The following is a 27,047-nucleotide window of genomic DNA, read 5'->3' as shown; positions in this document are numbered from 1 at the left end:
AACCTAACACACCGCTACAGCAGCGGCCTGGCTCTGCTTCTCATCCCAGCTTCCTGTGAGGGCAGACCCCGGGAGCCAGCCGTGAAGGGCTGAGGAGTCGTGTCCCTGCCTTGCACGTGAGAGACCAGGTCCTCCCACTGGGGCAGGCGTCTGACCGACCGGCGATTGTGAAGTCTGTGTCTCTGTGCCTCAAATAAATTAGAACGAGGTCTACAGAGCAGTGAGAGCCAGCACTGATGGGCCCGGCAGGTGGTCTCGGGAAGGATCACACCTGGCTGCCCCCTGGCCCGGAGCCTCGGACAACCCTGGAGTGTCCAGACTGAAAGCGGTCATCTCCAGCTTCTTTCCTCCCTCTCTCGGGACGGAAGTGGCGCGTTCGGGCGGAAGTGCCCCGGCTCGGGGCGGAAGTGGCGCGTTCGGGGCGGAAGTGGTCCGGCTCGGGGCGGAAGTGGCGTTGGTCGGGGCGGAAGGACGGCGAAGCGGCGCGGGATGCGGTTCGGGCCGGGCGCGGCGGTGCGGCTGCTGCTGGCGGCGCAGGCGGCCGCGGCCTTCGAGCCCGTCAGCGTGGCCCTGGCCGTCGGCGCCGTGTCGGCCCTCACCGGCTACCTGTCCTACACGGACTGGTACTGCCGCTTCGCCGAGTGCTGCGGGGAGGAGCGGCCGCTCAACGCCTCTGGTGAGGGGCGCGCGGGGCGGCCTGCAGGTGGCGGGGGACGCGCACGTGTCCTTGTCGGGTGTCCGCGTTGGGGGGACGCTCACCCTGGGCTCCATGCCCCGGCGGGGCAGGTGCTTCTGCCCTCGGGGCTTTGTGTCCGTTGTAACACCCGTCCGGTCGCCCCGTAGCCCTCCAGCTGGACCTGCAGAAGCTGTTCGGACAACATCTGGCCACGGAAGTAATTCTCAAGGCGCTGAGCGGCTTCAAGAACAACAAAAACCCCAAGAAACCGCTGACCCTGTCTTTGCACGGCTGGGCCGGCACCGGCAAGAACTTTGTCAGCCAGATCGTGGCCAACCACCTGCACCCCCGAGGCCTCAGGAGCAATTTCGTGCACCTCTTCGTGTCCACGCTCCACTTTCCCCATGAACAGAACGTCAAAATGTACCAGGCAAGAGAGGGCGGCGCCTGCAACCAGGCTGCTGCTCCGGCCTCGCGGCCACCGCGCCTTCTGCTTTTGCTTTTCTTTGCGATTCAGTAGGCTCCGGTTCCAGCGGCCACTCAAGGCTAGCTCAGTGACCCCTGATTGCTGCGTAGCTGTCCTGCTAACCTTGCTTTCCAAACTCCACCTGCTGCTTCTGGGAAGGCCACGTGCCACCCCCTCACCGCCACCCTCTGTGTGCTGGACGCTAGCACAGCGCCTTGAACCCATGTCTGCCAGGTAGCCACTGGCTGCAGGGACTGAGGGGCCGGGACCCCGTGGGGTGGGGTGGTCATATACCATAGGCCCCTTTTCGGGTGGCCCCTGGAGAATCCTTCCCCCAAACCCCTCTTGCAGAACATCTGTCTTTTTGTTCTCATCTTAGACTTTTCTCCCTGCTGAGACGTTCTTGGGGCTTTTCCTTTGTATGTGAAGTTGTGGGGTAAATCCTACGTGGCCTCGGCAGGATCCTTCCGCCTGTTACTGTGAGGCGGGGGCAGAAGTAAGAAATGGGAGCTTCACCAAACAAGAAAGTGAAACCGGCTGTTGGCCACGCAAATTGGATGGTGGTGGGACATGGCCAAAACGGAAGGGATCATTTCCTTGCTGCCCGCATTCTTTCGTATTTGGCGAGGGTGTGTCTGCACAGGTCCATGGTCCCAGTCTTGCCTGGGGTCAGCTGCTTTGTCCACAGGTGGCAGTGTCAGGCCCTGGGCTTGGGCGCTTCCCCTTAACCCTTGGTATATCTGGTGCTTCCGACTTGAGGTTTTAGCCCACTGGGAGATAAGAACTTTGGGGAATTGCTTATGAAAATGTTAAATTTCAGGGGACTTTAGAAAGTTTGTGGGAAACTGGAATTGGAAGGAATTGTTGATCCTGATGCAAAAAAAAAAATTCCGAACCCAGGCCGGGCCCCTGCAGCATTGCCCGTGGACTTCGGCCGACGCCTCATGCTTGCACCTCATAGTCTTGCACTTCTCAGGAAGCATGGCGGAGTAAGGAGCAGACCCCTGCGTCTGCCAGTCCCCCCCATTTGTGGGCTCTAGATGAGACTGGCCAGCTGTCCCCCTTGCTCGGACCTCGGGCAGGAGGAGGAGTGGGCCTGTTGCTCCTGCAGCTGCTCCGTGCCCTACTTGTCGTTTCCGCTCGATCCAGGATCAGCTGCAGAAGTGGATCCACGGGAACGTGAGCGCCTGTGCCAGCTCCGTGTTCATATTCGATGAGATGGACAAGCTGCACCCTGGGGTGATCGACGCCATCAAGCCCTTTCTGGATTACTATGAGCAGATTGACGGCGTGTCCTACCGCAAGGCCATCTTCATCTTCCTCAGGTTCGGGCAGGGACTGGGGGCCCGCAGTCAAGAGCCATTTTATTCCTGGCCCGGAGTGAGCGAGGTCCTAGCGACCTTTAGGCACAGAAGTGCCAGCCAGATGAAAGGCATCTGCTCACCTAAAAAAAGAAAAATTGCTTAATTGCAAGGCAGACTGACAGACGGGGCAGAAGGAGTTGCATCATCTGCTGGCTGCTTACAGTAGCTGGAACTGGGCCCGGCTGAAGCCAGGAGCCCATAACTGCATCCCATGTGGGTGGCAGGGATGCAAGTCTTTGCCAAGCCCCCCACTAGGATGCATTAGCAGGGACCTAAGTTGGTGCTCCGAGGAGGGATGCTGGGCCGGCTCCCAAGCAGCAGTTTAACTCGCAGCACCACAGTGCCTGCCCGCCTCAGCCAGCTCCTTTCATTTTCCTGTTAGCAGTATCAGCAGGGAACGGAGAAGAGCTACAGAAGTGGGTGCTGATAAGCAGGCAGTCTGGTGTGTGTGTGAGAGAGAGACTGGCTCCAGAGGGCCATAAAGCAAGTGTAGAAGAGTCCAGCACGTGGTAAGGTTCCTTTGAGGTCAGGTTGTGTTTCATTGACTGACTCATTTAGTACCAGTGGATCAGCCTTGGTTACACAGGAGCCGTAGGGCGGGGACAAGGCCCTCGGTGCGGTTTTCATGCCGTGTCTCTGGCCTTCGCAGCAACGCCGGTGGCGACCTCATCACCAGGACAGCGCTGGACTTCTGGCGGGCGGGCCGGAGGCGTGAGGACATCCAGCTGAAGGACCTGGAGGCCGTGCTGTCCGTCGGCGTCTTCAACAACAAGCACAGTGAGTCCACCCACCTGTCTCATGGCCCTTCCACACTTGTCTTAGGGCATGCTAGTTCCGGAAATCAGTATCAGATAGTGTGTTGAGGGGAAGAGGGGCCTGCTAGCGAAGTTTTGGGACAGACTGGCCATCTGCTTGATGCCAACAGATCTGTGGTTCCAGGGGGTCAGGATGGCTCCCTGTGGACATGGCCTGGGGGGCGGGGTGGGGACGGGCAGGACACACAGCACGGCTTGTCCCACAGGTGGCCTGGGGGGGTGGGGACAGGCAGGACACACAGCACGGCTTGTCCCACAGGTGGCCTGGGGGGGCGGGGACGGGCAGGACACACAGCACGGCTTGTCCCACAGGTGGCCTGGGGGGGTGGGGACGGGCAGGACACACAGCACGACTTGTCCCACAGGTGGCCTGGGGGGCGGGGGTGGGGACGGGCAGGACACACAGCACGGCTTGTCCCACAGGTGGCCTGTGGCGCAGCGGGCTCATAGATAGGAACCTCATCGATTACTTCGTCCCCTTCCTGCCCCTGGAATATAAACACGTGAAGATGTGTGTGCGAGCCGAGATGCAAGCCCGGGGCCTGGCCGTGGACGAGGCTGTGGTCGCCAGCATAGCCGAGGAAATGACGTATTTCCCCAAAGATGAGAAGATCTACTCGGACAAGGGCTGCAAGACGGTGCAGGCACGGCTGGATTTCTACTGAGCCCCACACCACCGGGAGCAAGCTCCGGGGACTGGACCGGGGACCGCAAGGCCCAGCACGCTTGCCTGTCCACCCTGGGCCTCACCCTCGGCCCAGCACATTGGAGAGCTTGGTGCATTTGCCCCGCGGACAGTGGGGATACACGAGCAGAAGTTTTTTCTGAGTTCATTTTCAGAAAAGACGGTGATTTGCCCAGGACCCTGGTCATTTTGTGAAATGACAGTGGTCCTCCTTGTGGCAGCTGAAGGTGGACTTCAGAAATCCCCCTGATGCTTACCAGCGCATGTGAGGGCCTGAAAACAGCCGTGTGTGCCCCGAGAGGCCTGCAGCTTGGGTCTGGCCCGCGGCACCCGTGCCCGGGAGTGTGGGCCCTGCTGCTGTCGGAGGCTTCAGGATTCAGCGTCCTGCCCCGTGGCTGGAAGGAGTTTGGCAAGGGGCACCTGCAGCTGAGTGCGTGTCCAAATGGCAGTTGTGCTGGCCAGCTGAGCCCTTAGCCTGGAGTGCTGGGCAGGCCGGCGGAGGCTTCCTGTAGGCCTCCAGACTGGGCAGAGAGGACCGCTCTGTGGGGGCCTGTCCTGCTGTGGAGACAGCCCTGGGCTGGAGAGTCCTACACGTGGCTTTCGGTTGAACCACATCTACATGTCAGTCACTGCCGGCTGTCCTGCGTCTGACACAGTGCATGTCACTAAATGCGGACAGACCGAGATGTCCGCTGTACATCCCAAGCGGATCAGCCACCCGCTGGGCCCTGCAGAACACTCTGCGATCCGAGTCCGTGGGGGCCAAGCAGCAGCGCCGTGGCACGCTAGGGTTTGTGAGGATGCATTTTTAGCTTTTTTTTTTACTTCTCAGGGTCCTCAGTAAGGGAAGCATAGGGTGTATTGTGGGTTTTAAATCACGAGAGACACGGTATGGGATGGTGCTTCTTCCTTTCTCGGGTACCGCCAGTGGCACCGTGTGCCTGCAGTTGCGGAGTGAGGCGAGGTTGCTCTGGAGCAGCCACTGTGCCTAGGGATTCGTCTCAGGGTGCTCTGTGTGGTTGAGTGCCAGGGCGGCCTTGAGGACCAGGGAGTCTGCCCATGACGGCCCTGGCCGCAGCAGCAGACACGCAGGGAGGCCGGAGGGTGAGGGATGATGGCGGAGTGATTGTTCAGCAGCACAGACGCACCTCGGGAGCTGACGCAGTCTGGTGTTTCCGGCACGAGTTCCTGAACTGGAGCGGAGTTACATTTCTTTTGGGTGTCTAGGTGAGAGGAGACACGGTTTTCTGTCGGTGATGACGCAATAAATGACACTGGTGGTCACCTTTGGACTGCTGTGATGGATGAAAAGCCCGTGGGCACCACATCCCCCACCCCTTGTGTTAGAGGCTTTGAACCGACTTGCTGAAATGTGAGATAATGAAGCTGCAACAGGTGGCATGTCCCTCGCCACCTCATCTCTCCATTCACCTATTTGGTAACGGTTTGTGCTGGGAGTTAAGGCTGCTCGGCAGGGCAGCCCTTGCCGGGCCCCCGTAGCCTGGCCTGGTGGGTTAGCCCTCTGCATCACACAAAACCAATATTTACCCTGAAGACTGTAATCGCCAGATCGGTCAGAACTGAGTAAGGCGATGGGCAGCCCCATCCGAGACGGGCTTCTTGCTAACCGTCCACGTGCTTCCTACACGCCATGGAGGGAGGGACTCGTGCTGCGTCGGCTGCTCTGAGCTCAGCGCACCAGCTCCTTGGGCCCCGAACCGCTGGATGAGGTCTTGATCATGGTCATCAGGGCCAGCTTGTCTTCCCGGAAGTGGGTGAACTGACTTCCTTCAAGGTTAACGCCCCCCCACACACACCAGAATTCTCCAGCCTGCTCCCATCATTTCTGTTCCAAAGCCCCAGGACGCTGGCTTGGTGGATCTGGTCCCTGGCCCATAGTGTGTCATCTCAAAGACTGACCCATGCCCTGGGGGTGGGGTCTGCTCCTGGCTGTTGGGGCCACCTGGAGAGCAAGCTGGTAGGCGGAAGCTGGAGGCTCCGCCACTCCTAACTGCCTTTCAAATAAAACATCAAACACATACACAACACACACAAATAAGGAGTCCGTTCAGGCGGCTTTCTGTTCCCACCTGGCACCAAAGCCCAGGCCTGAGTGCCACAACAGGGTGCTGGGAGCTCTGGGAACAGTGGCAAGGGAGGGCGAGCTGGTGTGGCTGGGGCTGTCACGGAGGCTGCAGTCCCTACAGTGGACTTCAGTCCCACCTGGCCCGCACCTGTTGGTCTCCACTTACAACCTCTGCTCCCCAGGCCAATGGAGGACAAAGGCACAGGTTACCCAGAATTGCGTGTGATGGAGATCGTGGGCATAGCAGACACCCCACTTGCTCCCAGGGTCCTTAGAAGGGTGGCCAAGCTTTCCTAGGAGGTTCTGACTTCATGTAACAGAGTAGCAATAAAGGAGTCCTACTGTGACAAAATGAACCACACCACATTTTAGATTCCAGTGGAGAGCGGTGGAAAGCCAGCACCTGCTTTCCACCTGTGTCTGCCAGCTGGGCGCGCGCTCTCCTTCCCTAAGCACTTGGAAGCTCACACCAACTCCAGCTTCCCGCTAATGCACTCCCACACAGGCGCTCCAGGCCCCTGGCTGTTGGATGGAGAGCTGCCCGTCTCTGCCTGTTAAAGGTGAAAATGAAGGCTAGCGCTGAGTGCTCGCACAGCTCCAAGCCCGCCGTCCGCTGTCCCCTTAAGTACCTGCCTTTTAGCCAGATGTTCATTCCACCTGGCATCGCAGGCCACGGTCGGCCGTCTGCCCCCATCATGCTATCCCATGGGGCAGTGCCACAGGCTTGCACTAGGGTTCTGTGTCACAGTGCTCAGACACAGCCTGGCAGTGGTGCGGTGGGTGACGCCTACGGGTACTGGTTCAAGACCCAGTGGCTTCACTTGCCATTGAGCTCCCTGCTCATGCACCTGGGAAGGCAATGGAGGAGGGCCCAAGTCCTTGGGCTCCTGCACCCACGTGGGAGACCTGGCTGGGGTTCTGGGCTATCGGCCCAGCCCCGGCCACTGTGGCCATTTGGGGAGTGACCCAGCAGATGGGCGATCTCTGTCTGTATCAACTAAGTAAGCAATCTCAAAACAAAATGGGACCCTGTGTGATAGCCTAGTGGTTAAATCCTCTCCTTGCATCCACTGGGATCTCAAATGGATGTCCGTTCATATTCTGGCCGCTCTGCTTCCCATCCAGCTCCCCTCTTATGGCTGGGAAAGCAGTAGAAGATGACCCAAAACCTTGGGCTCCTGCACCCACATGGGAGACCCAGAAGCTCCTGAGCCCTGGGTCAGATTGTCTCAGCTCTGGTCATTGCAGCCACTTGGGGAGTGAACCACTGGATGGAAGATCTTTCTGTATCTCCTTTCTATATCTGCTTTTCCAATAATATATATACATATACATATACTGTATATATATTTACTGTATATATATACAGTAAGATAAATCTAAAAAAAACCGCCCCCACACACAACTCCAAACCACACACACACAAAGTTAACAACAGCTTAAAATCTAAAGTTTCTCATAATGTTAAAAACCATTTTAAATAAAGTTATCACGTTTTCAGTAAAACATTCATCTTTCCTTGAAACAGAAACACTTGAAATTAAAATATAATTTAAAAAAATCATGATCCATCCTGGGGTGTGAGCGGCCGGGAGCTGACACCTCCTCATCTTCCTCCTCTCCAGCTGTGGCGGTGGGTCCTCCTGGGGGGGAAGCGGACCAGAGCCCCAGTGCAGCCCCAAGGAGGTCAGCTTCCTCCTCTGGGGGCGGGGCAGGAGAGCGGGCGGGGCGGGGCCGCCCTCTGTCAATCATCGTAGTAGTAGTCCAGCTTGGTGAATACAGTCTTGCAGCCTTTGTCAGAGTAGACTCTCTCGTCCTTGGGGAAGAACGTCATCTCGTCGGCCACTCGGCTCACGATGTCCTCGTCCACCTCATAGCCCCGTGCCTGCATCTCGACCCGGATGCACATCTTCACGTGCTTGTACTCAAGGGGCAGGAAGGGCACGAAGTAGTCAATGAGGTTCCGGTCGATCAGGCTGCTGTGCCAGAAGCCACCTGCCGGGAGACAACAGGTGCTGCGTGCTCACAGTCGGCTGGGCCGGACCATCGGGCACGTAGCTGTGGAGCGGCGCCGGGCACCTGAAGTGCCTATCCAAGGAGCAGGGCAGAGGAGCCCCACAGCAATGCCAAGACATGATGCTGCCCCAGGGCTGGGTGCCCGAAGTGGGGAGGGGAGGATGCTCAGAGCCCAGAGTGCCCAGCACCGAGGGCCCGGCAGAGGGAACAAGCTGGCTCCCAGGTGGGCAGTTTCAAGGAACTGAGAGGAGAGGAGGTTCCAGGGAGAGGCTGGGCAGGACACACCCCTTCACCCTGGTCACTGGAGTGTGTGTGTGTGTGTGTCTCTGTGTACCAGCCACGGGTGTGTGGCGCAGGAGCCCATGCCTCCCACAGGGCCTGGCTCTGCATCTGCCCAGTCCTGCCCCCATGCAACACAAGTTCTCTCTTGCTTAACCGTTGGGCACCCAGCATCCCACAGCATTTCTCTTGAGTTTTGTGGGGATTTTGTTTAAGGATATACTTATTGGGACCAGTGCAATGGCTCAACTGGCTAAGCTTCCACCTCCAACTGCCAGGATCCCACTGGTTCAAGTCCTGGCTATTTCACTTCCCATCCAGCTCCCTGCTTGTGGCCTGGGAAAGCAGTGGAGGACGGCCCAAAGCCTTGGGACTCTGCACCCATGTGGGAGACTCTGAAGAAGTTCCTGGCTCCTGGCTTCAGATCAGTTCAGCATGGGCCACTGTGGCCATTTTAGGAGTGAACCAGGACATGGAAGATCTTTCTCTGTTTCTCCTTTTCTCCATACATCTGCCTTTCCAATAAAAAACAAGCAAGTCTTTTTTTAAAAAAAGTACTTACTTGTTTGAAAGCCAGAGTTACACAGAGAGAGAAGGACAGCCAGAGAATCTCGCTCAGTGGTTGGATTCCTGTGGCTCTGCTCCCAACCCTAGCTCTGTGCGTCCCTGCCGCCCAACACAACTCCTGACCACCCGCTCAGGCTCCAGCTGTGGTGTGGACAAGAACTGCCCACTGAACCACAGCTGGTGGGATGCTGCCCACGCATCACCAGCTCTCACCAAGGCCTTCCCAGCAAGGAGCACACTGGGCCCCAGGGATGGAAAAGAGAGCTGGCCCAGAATGGACGCTGCCCACGCTGGCCCTGCCATCCTAGGTGAGGGGACAGGCAACAAACAAGCGCGCACACACACATACACACACGTGGTGCTGGGAGGCCCAGGATGTGGGACAGCCAAGGAGCAGGCACTCAGGGGGTTAGGTGAGGCCTGGCTGGGGAGGCGCCCTGGGACAGACCATGCCAAAACAGGAAGCAAAAGCGGATTGAGGAGCCTGGGTCCCAGGGCCATGAAGCACCTGCTGCCAAGGCCAGCCCTGCATCTCCCACCTGCCTGCTTCCCTAGCAAACAAAATCCAACCTCCTGCTCCACACCTCTGCTGGGGGCCCCTTCCCAACCACGAAGCCAGGCCCTCGATTCTTCTCTCTCCTTCCCACCTGCAGCCCTGCCAGTGTTCTTTGCTGCCCCTTCCAGGACAGCTGGAAGCCCATCACCTCTCCCCACCCTTATGGCCACTGCTCTGCCTACCCCATCCCTTCCTACCTCTGGTCCATCGAACAGCAGCTGGGGTCCTGCAGCTCACACCCCTGCTTGCTACTTAAAAACTCTCAGGCCAAACCCAACGAATCAACCCTTAGGGTCCCGCCCTAAAGTCAAGCCCTCCCACCCAGAGTGCAGTTTATGGGCCCCAGCACCCCCACACTCACCCATAGCTTCTTCTCCTCTGCGGGGCACAAGCCCGTGACCTAGAACCACCTGTGTGTGTAGGGGGAAGGGCTGGTTCTATGTCTAAGCGTGTGAGCACGGGCACACGCCACCTCCTGCCATCTGACGCATTTGACTGGCAGCAGGCCCTCTCCAGGGACAGGCAGGATTTAGTGCACGACTCAGCCACTCCCCATCAGCTTGGTTCTCCACCTCCTCAGCAGGGTGCAAGGTCGGAGGCAAGCAGGACCTTAGTCGGAGAAGTGCTGGGCTGCAGGTTACAAGCCCGGGTTCTGGAACCTCTGAGAGACACCTGAGGGGCAGCCTCGGCAGTGTGGCAGCTTTCCCGGGTCGTGGAAGGAAGGTTGAAGGAAATGAGCAAGTAGTTCCTCAGGCAGGCTCAGCCCAGAGGACGGACCCGGCCACCAGGTGGCGCTCTTGCTGGGCGCAGGCCACCAGGCTTTAGGGCAGGAGGCCTGGCGGTCACCTCTGCTGGCACCCACTTCCTGGATCACCACCTGCTCTGCTCCACCAGCAGCCGAAGAACTGGACAACTGCCAGGTTCTCCCCATAATCCACACGCTCTGCTCACACATGCCCCCCAGAAGGGATGACGGTGACCAATGCGTGCCGACCGAGGGGCGCACTCACTGTTCTTGTTGTTGAAGACGGACACGGACAGGGCATGCTCCATGTCCTTGAGCCTGATGTCCTCCCTCTGCCGTCCGCTCCGCCAGAAGTCCAGGGCCACGTCTGTGATCCTCTCGGCACCAGCATTGCTGCAAGATGTGCCCCGGTGGGCAGGAAGGGTCACAGCCCTGCTCACCCACAGCGAGGAGGGACCCCACGCGTGTGGCCTCTGGCCCCCAGGCGTCTTACCTGAGGAATATGAAGATGGCCTTCTGATAGGAGACCTCGTCCACCACGTCGTAGTAGTCCAGGAAGGGCTTGATGGCGTCGATGAGGCCGGCGTGCATCTTGTCCATCTCATCGAATATGAAGATGGACCGGGCACAGGCACTCACGTTGCCCCGGATCCACTGCTGTAACTGGTCCTGTGTGATCGAGGGGAAGGGGGCGCAGTCAACGGGAAGGGGCAGGACAGCCAGTAAGGGAATTTCCTCAGCTTACCAAAAAGTACAAAATGAGCATTTGGCAGAGCCTGCCACAGAGTCAACCTGGCCCTGGCCCTACCCTGATCCCAGGCCCCACAGTGAGGTGGTGAAGTCCGGTGTACCACAGGTGTCCACTGCAACACCACGCCCCATCACTCCCACATCAGCCTGCAAGGATCCTCTTGTTCATATCACTGTCTGCTGGGGCCCCCCAAGCCTTTCACGCTGTGTCCCTGCCCTTCCAAAGACAAGGGAGCCAAAGGAATCGGCCCAAAGTCCCACAGGTGCCTCTGGGAACCTAGCTCGGAGCAGCGATGAACTCCGAGTTCCTTGTCCTAGCTCTGAAGGCCCAAAGGCATTCTGGGAGCTCCAAGCGGCAGGCAGAGGAAGAGCACACACGCCTGAGGGAGGCTCAGACAGCCCCCCTTCTGCCCACCCTGAACGACTACAGCCCGGATCTGCAAATACGAAAGTTAACCTTTGCCTGCTGCCAGGCAGGGCGATGCCCGGGCAGTTTCCCCAGCAGCCAGCAGGCTCAGCCAGCTATGTAACCTCCCCACCCGGCTGGCGGCTGGGACAGCAGGGCAGGCCTATTTAACATTAACCAGTAACTGGCTCAGCGAACAGCAGTTAAGTCAAACACAAACAAGGGCACAGAATGAATGAGGTGCAGGCTTCTCCCATGTGGATCCCTAAAACGCAGCTGAGTACAGGTAAGGGGGAACCCTAAATGGGCGCCAAGCCCTGCTGGGGTGACCACTTCTCCCATCATACTCGCAAAGAGAAACTGAGGTTCAGGGCTCACCCCAGGTCCCTGCCTACCGCCCCCTCAAGCAGCACCCCCCAGGGAGGGGTGCAGGCTCCTGAGCTTGCCTTGTACAGGCTGACGTTGGAGGCGTGCGGGAAGTGCAGCGTAGCCACGAACAGGTGCACATAGTCGCTGTTCAGCCCCCCCTCGTATATGTTGTCAGCGATGATCTTGCTGACGAAGTTCTTGCCCGTGCCCGTCCAGCCGTGCAGGGAGAGGGTGAGGGGCTTTTTAGGCTTGTGGTTACTCAGGAAACCGGCCACGGCGTTCAAGATGACCTTCTTGGCCAGGTGCTGGCCGAAGAGCTTGCTGTCCAAATCCTTCTGCAGTGCTGCGAGGGACGAGGCCGGAGGAGGGGGTGGGTGCAAAGCGCCCGGCCGCCAGGCCCAGCCCGCGCAGGGGCAGCATCGTGTCAAAGAGGGAACTGCCATCCGGGAAGTCGCTAGGGCCAGCCAAGCTCCTGGCTGCCCATGGCAGGGGCGAACCCCCGGACCTGCACCTCAAGGCCAGGGCGGGCCCTCCCCCTCCCGCCCTGCTCCCCAGAGCAAGGGGTGAGCCCTCCTACCAGGCTCCCCGAGGGCAGGGTGAACCCTCCCGCCCTGCCCCCCAGGGACAGGGTGAACCCTACACACCTGCTCCCCGAGGCCGGGTGGACCCCAGGCCCGCCTGTCTGCCACTCCCACCCAAGACCAGCCCCGTCAGGGACTGGACGCGCAGCCCCACCGCCCCGGGTCCCCCGGCCTGGTCCAACCGGCAAGGAGGCGGAGCTCCTGCAAGGATGCCCGCGAGCTGCCCACCGCCCCGGCGTCCCTGCCGCTGGCCGCCACCCGCCGTCTGCCTGCCTACCCTCCCGGTTGAGGCTCCGTCTCTGGCCGCAGCACTCGGCGAAGAGGCAGTAGAGGCGCGGGTAGGAGATGTAGCCGGTGAGGACGCTGGCCAGGGCCAGCCCCAGGCTGATGGGCTCCACCGCCCGCACCACCGACGGCGCCAGCAGCAGCAGGCCCAGCGCGGCCCGGTCCAGCTTCATGCCCAGACCCGCGCCTCTCTGCGCGTCCCTTGCGGCCCGCCCGGTCGGCGCGACCGCCACACACGCTCTTCCGGTTCCTCCCGCCGCCGGCGCCGCCATCTTTGCTCGGGGTCAGCTTATATAGAGCTCTGCATGACGCCATGTTTTTTAGGGGCAGAGTGACTTCCGGTTTCCGGAAAGTCGGTTCCGGTGAGCAGCCAGTGAGGAACTAAGTTTTGTTTTGGGGTGTGTGTGTGGTGTTTTTTTTTTTTTTTCCCCAGAAACGATGCAGATGAGTTTTAAGTGCAGTTTGAGTTTATGGAAAAACTGAGGTAGTACAGACAAATCCCGTAAGTCACAGCCCCACAGCGCGAAGGACTAAGCTGCCCACTTGCTCCATCAGTACATACTTGCTCATTTATACTTAAGCGTGTAAGTCCTCGGTTTGTTTCAGTTGGTTCCTTGTGTTCCCTTGACATACATCCAATATGCGTGAGTGCTTTTTAAGCTTTTTAATTTATTTGTACAAAAGCTGGGGTGAGAGGCTGGGCCTGGCCAAAGCCAGGAGCCAGGGAATCTGTCCCGTGTCCCACATGGGTGTGGACCATTCTCTGCTGGTTTCCCAGGTGAATTGGCAGAAAGCTGCATTGGAGGTGGAGCAGCCCGGATTTGAACAGTGCCGAGATGGGATGCTGGTATTGCAAGACGCTGCTTAACGTGCGACACCACAGCGCTAGACCCCCCACTGTCTTATAGATGAGAAAACAGGGCACGCTCAGCAGTGGGCAAGGCTCAGACCACGTCTCAGCCCAGGTGGGGACCCCAGCCAGCCGGCCAGAGCAGATCACATCTCCCAGATCTCAGTAACCCAGTCTGCATTGAAGCCACCAGCCCTCGGCTGAGTGTTACCGGATGTTGCTTCGACAGAACAGACTGGAAGGCTGTGTCCACTTTGATTAATCCAGAGCTGAAAGTGTTAGGAAAGGCCACTGTGTAACAGCCCAGAGACGCCAGTACCCTGTGACGTCCTGCAGATGGAGGCTGGGGCCGCCCCGTGCTGAGCCAAGCAGGCTGCGCCTTCCCCAACATGAACGCGGGGCACGTGCCATTTCAGCAAACACCACGAACACACGGCGACCACCCCAACCCAGAACAAAGCCAGGGAAAATCAGTGTATTTACAAACAAGATTTAATAATGCAGTTTGTCCCTAAAACAGGCAAACCAAACATCGGTTTATTCCAAAAGTTGACAGATTGCGGGCTTGCCCCTGCTTGCCCCAGGTCAGCCAGCACTGTCTGTGTTTGGGAAGAGGCTCCTGTTCCGGGTGGGGTGCCATTGCGGCCCCTTCCACCCAGCTCAGTACCGTCTGTTCATCTTCTTGAACTTTTCATAGTGGTAGTCATCTGTGGCCTTCTCGTTGGCAGGACGCTTGCGATTAGGAGGGGACCCTGGGGGCAGAGGACAGCATGGGCTGCCTGCTGTGCCAGTACCCACCCACGGCAACACCCAGCAGCCTCTCCCAGGGCGCCCCAGAGCCTGCACAGTCGGCCTCAGTGAGTGCCCGTCATTGCACTAACTTGTCATTCACGGTTGCTGATGGCAGTTTGCTCCTAGGCTTGCCAGCCTGGGCATCGGAAGGGCCCCCCACGAGGGCCCCGCTGCCCTCCAACCTTCCCAGGAGAAGCCCGAGGCTTAGGAAGGGCCAGGTGGGCGTGGTCCAGAGTGGGACCCTGCAGCCAAGCTCTGTCCCCACCCAGCCACTGCGGGGGCTCCCCCAGGTCCCCCTGGACTCACGCTCAGGCTCCGGCTTCTCCGTGTCGCCCACTCTCAAGGGCCGGGCTTTGGGCTCCTCCTTATTTCTCCGGATGGGGGCATTGAGCTCCTCGTGATAAACTGACCAGGAGAGAGCAGCGCCCATCAGGCAGGATGTGGGGCTCCGAGAGCTGCCCCCCAGGAAAGGGGGTGGGACAGGGCGCTCTGGGCGCTTGCCCGCGGGGAAGGGGGTGGGGCATGGGGCCCCGGAGCCCCCCCCCACAGGGGCGAGGCTGCCCTCCCCAGGCACTCACAGCGGTTGTGCTGCACATAGTTGACTGCCATGTTGGTGGGCACAAAGGACGTCTCACTGTCCTTTTTCTTGTTCTGCTGCTCGGCCAGCAGGCGGGCCTTGGCGTCCTCCGTGGAGATGATGTTCTTGATTTTAGCGCTGCCGGGAGAAAGGGGCCATGCCTGCAGTTAGTTCACGGCCTATGGGGCAGCGCTGGCCACCTGGGGGCAGGATGGGGGGGCAGGCTAGGAAAGAGGGGCTCCCAAACCCTCCTCCAACCAACACTCCCCCTCTCGTGCCCATGATGATTTCTTCCCTCTGGATAGCAGACACCTGACAGCCAGAAGGAAAGGAGGCTCAGGAGGCTGAGGGCGGGAGTGGCCATGAGCAGGCTGAGCGCCTCCCCGCCAGAGCAGCACTGGGGGCCCAGTGCCTACTCAAGGGAAGCTGCTGAGCGCCCCCCCCCCCAGCACCTACTCGATGCCCAGGTCCACCTCGGGGATGCCACTGAGCATCTGGTTGGACAGCATCTCCTCCGTCCTCTTGGCCGAGGCCACGCGGATGTTCTCGGGCAGCTCGTAGAGGCAGTCCTCCGCGTTCTTGGCCTTCACCTTCTGCTCCTCGTGCTCCACGATGCCTTTCCGCTTCTTGAGCTCCGTCTCGATGTACTTCATCCTGGAGTGGGGACAGGCGGGGCTGGCCGTGGGCAGCTGCCGAGGGACCAGCTTGGCCCTCACACCTGGCATTCCCCGTCACAGACACCCTGGGCTTTTTCTCTGTGTTACAAATTTCAGCCGAAAGGACTGGCCCACGGGAGACAGCCCAGTGGACAACATACAAAGTGGACAAGCTGGGCTTCCTCCCTGCTGGGCGTGGGGTCAGTGTGGTTAGCAGAGGCATCGTGAGCAGCCCGCCCGTCACCTACATGTCGGCGTCCTCGTCCCTGCGGTTGGTCTCTGCCGAGAATGACGTGCCCAGGTGCAGGTCTTCCTCCTCGCTGATCCTGCAGGAAGAGGGCGGGGCAGCCAGAAGTACCGTGGGAAACCACTGGCCTCCTCCACTGGCCCCCTACTGAAACACCAACTTCTGGAAACTGAACGTGTCAGCTTTGCGCATGTGTTGTTTTTATGGAACTTGCATGCGTCTTGTTCAGACAACGTGCGAAGCCGTCACTACAGGCCCCAGTCCTTGTAGCTCAGGGCTTGCTGTGATTTCTGCGTGTCCCCAGGAGGCTGCGTGGGGACATTCCTTCCCCATGGTCAGCTCATAAGGGGGCAGAACCTCGACCTGCCCAGGGTCCTCAGAAGGAGATCTGTGGGTTCAGACAGGAGGATTGGGTGATGTCACTGGAGTGGGGCGCCCAGGATGGGATCCTGGTGGCTTTGTGAGAAGAGACAGAGGGACCATGTGCTGCCTGTCCTGTCCCTCCTGGGTGGCGCTCGGAGCCACCTGCAGCCACCACCAGCTGCAGGTCCTGGATAACAGACATGAGTTCAGTGACACAGCCTCAGGAATCCTGCTAGAGTGAGGGGGAGTGACTGAGCTGCAGACTTGGTTTCCCAGCCACACACCCTGCACACCCACCACAGCTATGCCTGGACGTGGGACAGCCAGCTGCAGCCGTGCGGCGGGTTAGGGTCCATAGGGCAGCTTAGGGCCCACAGGGCAGCCAGTCCCACTTTGCAGCTTAGGGCCCACAGGGCAGCCAGTCCCACTTTGCAGCTTAGGGCCCGCAGGGCAGCCAGTCCTGTACTTACTTCTCCTTGCCCCTTTCCTTCAGCTTCTTCATGTCCACCATCCCGCCGGTCTTCATCTGGAAGGGGTCATCCTAGGAAAGGCAGACAGTGAGGAGGAAGCCCCAAGGGGCCCGGGGCAGTTGCCACAGGAAGGTCGGCCCCTAACACTCACCACCAGTGTGGTCTCCTCTTGCACCTTCTCTCCCACCAGCAGGGCGGCAGCACTGAGTAACACCAAAAGAGAACAGAGGGGAACGATGCAGGGGGACCGATGCAGGGGGACCGTGGGGGAGGTGTGGAGGTCAGGACTTACTTCAAGGGTGGCCTGGGAAGACAGTCAAGGAAGGCCCACAGCGTTGGGACCCTGCACTAGCACAGCAGACCTGGAGGAGGCTCCTGACCCCTGGCTTTGCATTGGCTCAACTCTGGCTATTGCAGCCACTTGAGGAGTGAACCAGCAGATGGAAGATCTTTCTATCTCTCCTTCTCTATAAATCTGATCTGCCTTTCAAATAAAAATAAATAAATCTTCTAAAAATGTGATCTTAAAACATTACTGATTTGAAAGCAGTATTGCAGAAGACAGAGGGGGAACATCTTCCCTCCACTGCTTCATTCCCTAGGTGACCACCCTGGCCAGGGCTGGGCCAGTTCAAAGCCAGGAGCTTCCTCTGGGTCTCCTACTTGGGGTGCAGGATCCAAAGAAATAAGGCCACCTTCTGCTGCTTTCCCAGGCACCGCAGCAGAGAGCTGGATGGGAAGTGGAGCAGCTGGGACTTGAACTGGCATCCCTGTGGGAGGTTGGGAGCTGCACCTGCTGCCACTAGCTGACCGCCTCTGTAAGCGGTTTTTTTAAGCTTATATCAAAGTGCTCATAATGTTGAGGTGCAAGAAAAGGAACAGTAAGCGCGATCGCTCGTTAGCTGTGAGAGAACCATGTGTTGTTGTTTATTCAGATTCTAAACCAGGAATGCTCATAACACGATCGGGTATGATGAAAAGAGAGAGAAAGGGTGAGTGACCCGCGCAGGTCCCCGCCCACCTCACGCCGTTGGGCCTCTTCCTCAAGTTCTGCACCTCTCGGGTCTCCTCCAGCTTCAGCCTGCAGACAAGGACGACGTGCAGGCTGAGACATGTCCACTGCGTGCCTCGTCCGGGGTCCCCCAAGGCCCGCTGCCAGTGTCCGGCACGGCCGTCCCGACCTGCGCCCGGGCCCCCCGCACAGACCCAGCAGCACGCAGCCGCTCCTCCCCGAGGCGCCTCCATTTCTGCATCCCCGACTCTCCGCGTGGACACTGGTCAGCGCCCCTACAGACACCCCGGCCGCGGCAGCCTAGTCCCCCCCGCCAACGCACCGAACCTCCTCTGAGTCCTGTTCATCTTCCTCCGACTCCGAGTCGACTCGGCGCCGGCGGAAAGTCTTGCCGGTGACCGGCATAGCGGCAGCGGGGCCCGCCGTCCAGCAGCCCCGCCGGGCCGCTCCGGGGAACAGTGGCGGAAGGCTACTTCCGGCGCGGCGCAGTGCTGTCAGAGCGCAGGCCCCGCCCTCGACCCGCCGGTCCCGCCCCCAGCCCGCGGCCGTCCGCGTGGCCACGCCCCGGTCGTGGAGCAGACCTCTTCTGATTGGACCGCTGAGGGGGCAGGGGGCGGGGCGGGTCCGCGCGACCCTGAGCTGCGCGGCGGAGGGCTCGTTTGAGTGACAGGCGGCGGCGGGGCCGTGGGGACCGGCAGGTGAGTTCCGGGCCGCCTGCGGCTGCTGCTTGCTGGGCCAGCCGGGCCTTTCCTTCAGGAGCGACCCTCGCTGGCCCCGGGGCTGGCCCTGACAGAAGCGCCCGACGCGGCCGCGGCCAGGTGAGCGGGAGCCCGGGTCCCCGCCCTGGCCGCCGCCCCTTGTCTCCGCTGCGGCCGGCGCGGGTGGGGAGCGTCGTGGGGCCACGGCTCCCCACTTGGGAGGCCGGAACAGCGCGCCGGCCTTGGGATTTCTTGCTGCAGCGGCCTGACCCGGCTTGTGCGTGGCGTCTCCAGGGGGAGGGAATGGAGCTGACGCTCGCTTTTTGTTGTGTTTTTCTTGACGGGGTCTGAAAGAATGGCTGTGGGCGGTCTCTCTCCAAGCGGGTGTCTGGGAGGGGGCTCCTGGACCGGGCTTTTCGCCGACCTGGGTTTGCTCCCTTGGGGGGTGGGTGGCTCCAAGGTTCGCCCCACCCCCTCCTCCCCTACAGGTGCAGGGAGCCCCCAGTTGCTTTGGAAAACGGATATCCTGGCCTGCTTGCCCTGCTTGCCCTGCTTGCCCTGCTTGCGGGGGAGCCCCTCGGTGCCCGGCGATGGCGTCCACCAGGCTGCCTCTGGGTTGGGCTGGGCCTGGGCACCCCTCTTTGGTTATGTGGCTTCCTACGTGGCAGGCTCTTGGAATTCCCTCAAAATCCCCTGCGATGGACGCAATGATGCTGAAGGAGGGGCCGTTCCTGCTGCCCCGCACCCTAGGCGATGCTGGCTGCTGCGGCAGTGGCACCAGCAGGACTACCCACTGGCTGGGGGTGGGGGTGGTGCCCCGCCATGGAGGATGGCTCTGCAGCTGGGCAGCGTCTAGAATGTTTGACGCTTCTCCAGAAGGTCCTCCTGGGAACCAGCCGGAAAGGAGGCCCAGGGCTTCTTGGAATAGGCTCTCGGCCTTGGTCACAAGCCATTGATCCCAAGTTGCCAAGGCTTGCCTTCCACAGACTGGTTCGGGCAGCCCTGGATGCACACGGCCCTAGCCAGACACTGTGTCTGCCGCCGGCCAGCTCAAGGGTAGGGGCACCCAGGGAGGGTGGCTGCAGCTGCCCATCTGCCCACTCAGAACCCTCCCAGTAGGGGGATCATGCCAGAGTGGGGGGGCAGTTCTGGAATCTTCTCTACATTCTCCGGCACCTGCAGGGCTCTGGAAGTGACAGCGGTGACCTGCAGGGACTGTCCAGGCTGAAGGGCTGCGGGACCTTTGATTTGGGAAGGGGGAAATGATGAGTGGCTGTTTCTTGGAACTCTGGGGTTCCACTCAGCATGGAGCTGGAGTTTGGGGTCCAGTTTGTCCAAGGAGGTGTGGGCTTGGCCTAGGGTCCGCGTGGTTCCTTTCTGCTGGTTCCAGCCCAGAGCTCAGTGGACCTACTGCTGGCTCGCTGGGTTCAGGGGCTGTGGGGGTGGGTTTGGGGCCCGCGGTGTCTGGCCTGACCCTGGTGAAGGAGTCACTAAAGGCTCGTTGGGTTTTGGGGTGCTTATTCACGGATACATGCTGAGCATTTACCACAGGACGCAGCCACTGTTCACATGAGGTATGGTTAGCGCACGCGCAGGAGAGAGAGCATGCCAACTTAGGGAAGTTGATGTTTAACACGTAACATGCATAGAGCAGAATGTTCTGGTAAGCGCTTTGGAAGAAATAGAAGACAGGAGAGGAAGAGGTGTGAGAGCAGCGTGTGCTGTTGGCCAGTTGGAAGGTGACACAGCAGATGAGCGCTGCGCTCCAGGCCCGGGGTACCAGTCCTGCTGTGGCAGTGGGTGTGAGCAGGGTGCAGCCCACCTGGGACTCCAGCATCCCGCAGCGGGGCTGCCCGGGTTCAAGCCCCAGCCCAGCTCCACGTGAGAGACCTGGACTGAGTTCCTGGTCAGCCATGACTCAGTCCTGCCTGCTGTGGGGGCATTTGGGGCGTGAATCAGCAAATGGGAAATTCTCTCTCTGCCTTTCAAATCAATCAATAATTAAGAGGATTCTCGAGGAAGACATGAAAGTCGAGCAGAGATATTTAAAGATACAGGAAAAGGACAGTTCTCTTTGGCAGCAACGAGCAGACATGGGTCCCCTACATAGAAAGTTCTGGAAAGCCCAATTCCGTCTACTGTAAAGACTCGGATGGCGAGTGTTGCTCTGGGAAAGGCATGATGCTAGCCTGGGCAGTGTGAGGTCTTCCCCGGGAGGAGGGCGGCTGCCCTTCAATCCCGACAGGTGCAGCAGACAGTTCCTGTTCCCTGTACAGCCCACATCGAGTTCGCCTTCTAGAAGCTGCAGGGCCCCTGGCTCTATGACGTGTGGGTCTAGGTCTGCCTGAGTCAGCTCTGCTGCCTAACCTGGTGTGGGAGGCTTCCCATGGCCAGCCCCTGCCCTTGGCACAGTGACTACCAGAGGGCACCCCAACGTGGTGATCTCGCCCATAAAGTGACTTAGGGAGCCCAGAGCAGAGGGTGGGGCCGTGACGTTACTCCGCTGGATGCCAGGTGGCTGGGCTGTCCAGGGACCCGCAGCTCAGAGCTGGAGACCCTACCTTTCTTGATGGGAGTGGGTTTAGCCCCAAGATGGGCTCACAGGAAATTGAAACCAGGTTAGGGGAAGGGGAGGGATGTGTTTGGAACTGGAGTAGGGGTTTGGGGATGGAGATGAGAGGCAGGAAGCAGGGCGAGGGGTGGGTTCTGAGCAGCAGGGGGAGGATGCGGGGTTGTGGGGGGGGGGAGCAGAGCAGGGCAGCCAGGGCTGGGTGGGAGGCTCCACAGTGTCAGGTTCCGGCTCCTCCCTGGGGAGAAGGATGGACCACAACTGGGAGAATGATGAGTGTGGCGCCAGGACTGATGAGCCATCTGCTTGTCAGGGCGGAGTCCTCGCTGAGTGGCCGTCCCGCCCAGAGCCCACCTCAGCCCCTCGGCTTTGTCCCCGTGAGGCCAGGCTGCCCAGCGGGAGGAAAGAGCTCCCTGTCCAGGCAGAAAGCCTCTTGGGTGTGTCGTTGGGGCCAGGCCGGTGTCTGCCCCAGTCCTGGCCCTGCCTGCTTTCCCCCGTTCCATCTGCCCCAGGAGAGGAGGGTGTGGGTGGCTCCATGGTGAGGTGCACCCCACCCACCCGCTGTGGTCCAGCCCAGCACCTTGCTGCCTCAGCCCCTCTCCTGGGACCCATCCCTGGGTGCTTGGCACAGTGCCACTGTCCCCTTCGTCCTTTTCCGAAGGAGTCCCGGTGTGAGGGACAGGCTGTAAGAGCAGACACGACCCGCCCCTCGCCAGCCGCCTGGCTCTGTGGCCTCAGGCACGGGTTTCCTTCCTCTGCAGCAGGAGACTGAGCGGTCGTGAGTATTCAACAAGGGGCAGGTGGCGCCCGGGTGGGACACGTGGGGCTGCAAGCTCCGTGTCTTGTGAGGGGGCTGCTTTTCCATGCTCCCACCCCTAGTGAGATAAAGGGAATCTCTCTCTACCACCCCTCCCCCGTTTTTTAAAATATAGATTTATTTATTTAAAAGGCAGAGTTAGTGGGCCTGGTGCAATAGCCTAGTGGCAAAAATCCTTGCCTTGCATGTGCCAGGATTCCATATGGGTGCCGGTTCTAATCCTGGCAGCCCCACTTCCCATCCAGCTTCCCTGTGTGTGACCTGGGAAAGCAGTCGAGGACGGCCCAAAGCTTTGGGACCCTGTACATGTGTGGGAGACCCAGAAGAAGCTCCTGGATCGTCTCAGCTATGGCTGTTGTGGCCACATGGGGTGTGAAGTAGCAGATGGAAGATCATTCTGTCTTTCTCTGTAAATCTGCCTTTCTAATAAAAATAGGTTTTCAAGAATAAATAAATAAAAATTAAAAAAACAAACAAACAAAACCTAAGAGGCAGAGTTAGAAAGGAAGAGAGAAGGTCCAGTACGATGACTAAATCCTCACCTTGCAAGTGCTGGGACCCCACATGGGCGCCAGTTCGTGTCCCAACTGCTCCACTTCCCACCCAGCTCCCTGCTTGTGGCCTGGGAAAGCAGTCGAGGACGGCCCAAAGCCTTGGGACCCTGCACCCACGTGGGCAGACCCGGAAGAGGCTCCTGGCTTCGGATCAGCTCAGCTCTGGCCATTACGGCCACTTGGGGAGTGAACCGTTGGATGGAAGATAATTCTCTGTGTCTCTCCTTTTCTGTAATTCTGATCTGCCTTTCCAGTAAAAGTAAATCCAATCTTTAAAGTGCCATGTGAAAGGGATGGGGCGGAGCTGGCAGGGGGATTATGGGGGGTGGTTCCCCTGCTGGACAGCTACTCCCACTGGAGAGCGTGAACTGGGTTGGGGCAGACCAGACTAGGCAGGGATACAACACCTGTGTGCCTCATGTGGACTAGATCAGGGAAAAGCTTGGCTGGGCTGATTATTCCTACTGGTGCAAACAAAATTAGAGTGGGTGAGGGTTGTTTGGGCTTAGCTACAGCATCAGCTGGCAGAGACTGGCACTGGGGGCCCCAGTTCTGTCAAGTCAAACCACAGACCCACCGGGAAAGTGCATAGTCTGGGAGAGAGGACTGGGAGGGAAATAGTGGGCTCCTCCCTCTTGGGTTACCATTCCCACTGGAGGGCACAAAAACCAGGACAGGGGGTGGGGTGGCTGGACAGAATGGCACTCACCAGCATCTGTATGGGCTGGACAGTTGGGCTGGTTGGGTTGAACTAGGCTTCAATGCCCATTGACATGTATGAGAGCTGAATGGGATGTGGGACAGACTGGACAGTCTGCTGCACATACTGACAAACCAGGGTAGTGGGTGGGCCTGGTGGGGGTTATTGTGGGTCGCTCCGACTAGGCTGCAGCTCCCACTGGTTTATGCGAGGGCCGAGTGTGTGCTGGGCAGAACCAGGCTGGACTGCAACACCCATTGGTTCCCGTGGAAGTCGGGACTGAAAACAGAACCAACCCAGCCATTGCAACCAGCAGCTGATCGGGCTGATGGACTGTGCCGGGCCCTGTAATTGCTAGTGCATACAAGAATCTGGGAACACCTCAGACAAAGTTTCTTTGGGGATCTCCCCAACCGAACTGCCGGACTCAGAACCCTAACCAAGAAAAGACAGAGGACAGAACAAGTCAATCAACCACCTCAGCTATGTGTTGGCAGCGAAATACTGGACAAAGGGAGACTCTAAGATGGACTATGTCAATTAGTGGATTCTTTAGTGGCCTCATCATGCTTGGAGTGGCAAGATTGGTAGTGATTCATAACTGTTGAACTATCAAAACCACTTGAGCAAGACCCTCGGAGCATGCCCCCATCCGGGACCTGGGGTGGGTGGGAGACTGGTGGGGCTTCTCCCTTTATCTCCCCCTTTACCCCAGATACATGAAAAAAATGTGGAAATAATAGTCTTACCCACTTTCCTATACCCCTTGTACCTTTTTACCCTAATTAACTATGTAAAGATTGTAAAAAATGTAATAAAAAATGGGGAAAAAAAGTGCCCATGTGAGTTGCCAGCGCTCTGGGTGTCGGCTTTGCATGCCGTGGTGTATCTGGAGCAGATCAGCAGCCTTGGCGGAGAGGCAGCTCTTCCGGGCTGGGGAGCAGGTGCTTGCTTCAGGAACAGTGCCGAAGGGCTGGTCCTCCTCCAGTAGGCAGACGTGGGTCTTCAGACATCACCAGAGTCCAGGGTACTGTGTGCGCGTGCGCTACTGTGTGCCTGACTTGCCCAGCGGGGCGCCTTTGCGTGGTGGGGCCCCAGGGACAGATGTGACAGAGGGGACCCTTCTGTGGGTCCATGGGCCTGTGACTCCTCAGAGCACAGCCAGGAGCACACATTGTCTGGGACTGCTGGGCAGATCAAGAAGAAATCCCAAGGCCCGGCGTGGTGGCCTAGCGTCTGAAGTCCTCGCCTTGCACGCCCCAGGATCCCATATGAGCGCCGGTTCTAATCCCAGCAGCTCTGCTTCCCATCCAGCTCCCTGTTTGTGGCCTGGGAAAGCAGTCGAGGATGGCCCAAAGCCTTGGGACCCTGCACCCGTATGGGAGACCCGGCAGAGGTTCCTGGCTCCTGGCTTCAGATAAGCACAACACCGGCCGTTGCACTCACTTGGGGAGTGAATCATTGGACGAAAGATCTTCCTCTCTGACTCTCCTCCTCTCTGTGTATCTGACTTTCCAATAAATAAATCTTTAAAAAAAAAATAAAAAGAAGAAATCCCAGTGCCCCAAAAGCCATGACACCGGAAGTCCCTGAGCCCAGTGCTCCCTGTGGCTGCACTCATTCCATCCGCTCAGGGACCCTGATCACAGCATGCCGCTGCCCACCCGCTCTGGGATGGAAGGCAGTGACCTGTGGGAAATGGGCAATGAGCGGAGACTGGTGCCTCTCCTCCCCCCGAGCCCCTTGAGACACAGACTCCTCCCGCTGAGGGTGGAGCCCCTGGCTTGTTTCCGGGCCCAGGTCAGCCTGGCCTGAGCGGGTGGTGGATTCAGGCTTCCTGTGGCTCCTGTGGCTAAGGCCGCCATGGAAGTCTGCAAGAAGAAAAAAGTGTGCCAGACTCCGGGTATTCTGTCTTCATGTCTGCGGGACAAATGCCTACAAGGCCAACGCATTCGTGGAAAGTGGAAGTAAAAGACAGATTGCTTTTGGTGTTAAAAATGAAATCCAAATGTGCATCTTGAAACAACTCTGTGTGGACTCTGCATTCCCACCGACTCAGAGGCTTCAGCTGCCGCCCCGGGTGCAGCACGAGCAGCTGCTTTCCAAAGTTCCTAATCCCATTTACCCTGCCCCCGCCCAGTGGGCACAGCCTTGGCATTGCGTCCTTCCAGCTGTGGTCTCCAGGGGACTGGGTGTTACTGCATGACTGTTTTAGTTAAGCTTTATTACTTTTACTTGAGAGGCAGATTCAGAAGAACAGAGAGAGAAGGTCTTTTTTTAAAAAAAAAGATTTATTATTTTTTTTTATTGGAAAGTCAGAAATACAGAGAGGAAGAACTTCCGTCCAATGATTCACTTCCCAAGTGAGCGCAACGCCAGTGCTGTGCCAATCTGAAGCTAGGAGCCAGGAACCTCCTCCAGGTCTCCCACGTGGGTGCAGGGTCCCAAGGCTTTGGGCCGTCCTCGACTGCTTTCCCAGGCCACAAGCAGGGAGCTGGATGGGAAGTGGAGCTGCCAGGATTAGAACCGGCGCCCATATGGGATCCTGGAGTGTTAAAGGGGAGGACTTTAGCTGCTAGGCCACCGTGCTGGGCCCTATTATTTTTTATTTTTTAAGCCTGCTGTGGGGCAGGTATGTGCTGAAGCATTTAAGGTATCGCTGTGGATACCTGCATTCCGTATTCCAATGCTTGGGCTTGACCCCCGGCTCCACTTCTTGCTACTAGATATGCACCCTGGGGGGCAGTAGGCGGCGGTCCAGAGAGCTGGTTGCCTGGCACCCACATGGGCAGGGCCAGGGCTGGGAACTCAGTCCTGATCTCCTGCTGCCTCCTCTGCGATGCGGCAGCAGGGAGCTGGAGCTGCATTCCAGGAACGCCCTGTAGGGGGCGGCAGTGTGTTGGGTCGTCCGTGCAGTCAGTGGCCTGCTGCGGTCAGCTGATCTCGCAGTGACCCTGCGGGGTTTGGCTCTGCAGGCACGCTGGTTAGGATGTGTGGAGTCACTTGCCCTCCTGTGGGTTCTCTGAGTTTGCATTATTGAAGCTGTTGGTGCTACAGACTGGCATGGGGCGGGGGCGGGGCAGCGCTGCAGGACCTGGCGATTTATAACAGCTAGGAACACTGAGGCACTGAGTCAGGGTTGTTCGGCTGGCTCGTGAATCAAACTTTTTAACAAATATTTGTTTGTTTTTATTAGAAAGGCAGTTTTTCATAGAGAAGGGGAGGAAGAAAGATCTTTCATCTGCTGACTCACTCCCCAAGAGGCCACAATAGCCCATGCTGAGCTGATCCAGAGCCAGGAATTTCTTCAGGGTCTCCCACGCAGGTGCAGGGTCCCAAGGCTTTGGGCCGTCCTCGACTGCTTTCCCAGGCCACAGGCAGGGAGCTGGATGGGAAGCAGGGCAGCTGCGATACTAACCAGCGCCCATATGGGATCCAGGCAGATGCAAGGTGAGGACTTAGCCACTAGGCTACAGTGCCAACCCCCAGATTAAATATTGTTAGAGACAATTTTAAAAGGATTAGTGCCCCCCAAAAAGAGTATGTGACAACGTTATTCGGTCCCACAAACCTAATCCTTTGCCACCTGGTCCTTTGGAAAAGGCTGTTGGGCAACCTAGACCAAGCCTGGTCCCCTACACCAGTCTCCCAGGGAGTTTGAACTTAGCCTGGTCACTCAAGCGCCAGTTCTGTCTTCCAACAGACAAGGAGGGTGAGGGAGTGCAGCATACTGGGGGCTGAGAGGCACAGAAATTCAAGCTCAGTCACCCTCAGGAATCTGGAGTGGCCCTGTTGGGTCTGGTGCTGAGGTGCTGTGGGTTAAGCTGCTATCTGCAGTGCCAGCATGCTGTGTGGGTGCCAGGAGCTCCAACTCTGCGCCAACTTCTTACCCCTGTGCCTGGAACAGTGGCAGAAGAAGGCCCAGCACCTGGGGCCTTGCCACCCACAAAGGAGAACCAGATGAAGTTCCTGGCTTGTGGCCTCAGCCTCGCCAGCCCTGGCTGTTGCAGTCATTTGGGGAATAAACCAGTGGATGTAAGGTTCTTCTCTCCACCTCTCCCTTTGCAACTTTGCCTTTCAAATAATTAAGTCTTGG

At 58.7% G+C, this 27,047-nt stretch overlaps 4 protein-coding genes across 4 annotated transcripts in view; 2 read left to right on the top strand and 2 right to left on the bottom strand.

Annotated features, from left to right (window-relative positions):
- The first annotated feature begins 486 nt into the window (after nucleotides 1–486).
- Nucleotides 487–5,290, top strand: TOR1B (torsin family 1 member B). The gene is made up of 5 exons (XM_040963169.1): nucleotides 487–676; nucleotides 844–1,106; nucleotides 2,292–2,467; nucleotides 3,156–3,283; nucleotides 3,745–5,290. Exons 1-5 carry the CDS (start codon nucleotides 490–492, stop codon nucleotides 3,984–3,986), a joined length of 996 nt encoding a protein of 331 aa, XP_040819103.1. The 5' UTR covers nucleotides 487–489; the 3' UTR covers nucleotides 3,987–5,290.
- Nucleotides 5,291–7,551: 2,261 nt separating this feature from the next.
- TOR1A (torsin family 1 member A) lies at nucleotides 7,552–12,843 on the bottom strand. The gene is made up of 5 exons (XM_040963319.1): nucleotides 12,639–12,843; nucleotides 11,858–12,123; nucleotides 10,749–10,924; nucleotides 10,521–10,648; nucleotides 7,552–8,087 (listed from the first exon to the last, which is right to left on the bottom strand). Exons 1-5 carry the CDS (start codon nucleotides 12,817–12,819, stop codon nucleotides 7,837–7,839), a joined length of 1,002 nt encoding a protein of 333 aa, XP_040819253.1. The 5' UTR covers nucleotides 12,820–12,843; the 3' UTR covers nucleotides 7,552–7,836.
- A 1,127-nt stretch (nucleotides 12,844–13,970) lies between these two features.
- Nucleotides 13,971–18,089, bottom strand: CUNH9orf78 (chromosome unknown C9orf78 homolog). Its single transcript, XM_040963300.1, has 9 exons — nucleotides 17,936–18,089; nucleotides 17,623–17,682; nucleotides 16,753–16,804; nucleotides 16,602–16,672; nucleotides 15,770–15,847; nucleotides 15,322–15,519; nucleotides 14,867–15,003; nucleotides 14,595–14,693; nucleotides 13,971–14,248 (listed from the first exon to the last, which is right to left on the bottom strand). The coding sequence occupies exons 1-9, from the start codon at nucleotides 18,016–18,018 to the stop codon at nucleotides 14,157–14,159; spliced, it is 870 nt and encodes a 289-aa protein (XP_040819234.1). The 5' UTR covers nucleotides 18,019–18,089; the 3' UTR covers nucleotides 13,971–14,156.
- A 182-nt stretch (nucleotides 18,090–18,271) lies between these two features.
- Nucleotides 18,272–27,047, top strand: part of USP20 (ubiquitin specific peptidase 20) — a 29,970-nt gene continuing 21,194 nt past the window's right edge. The window contains exon 1 of the mRNA XM_040962799.1: nucleotides 18,272–18,431. The gene's annotated coding sequence lies outside the window, so the exon portion shown is untranslated. The remainder of the gene's footprint in view (nucleotides 18,432–27,047) is intronic.

This window comes from Ochotona curzoniae, unplaced genomic scaffold (genome assembly GCF_017591425.1).
Source record: "Ochotona curzoniae isolate NIBS_2020 unplaced genomic scaffold, NIBS_Ocur_1.0 scaffold_3208, whole genome shotgun sequence".
Taxonomy (NCBI): domain Eukaryota; kingdom Metazoa; phylum Chordata; class Mammalia; order Lagomorpha; family Ochotonidae; genus Ochotona; species Ochotona curzoniae.
The sequence above is the reverse complement of the archived record's forward strand: the minus strand, read 5'-3'. Positions and strand labels throughout refer to the sequence as shown.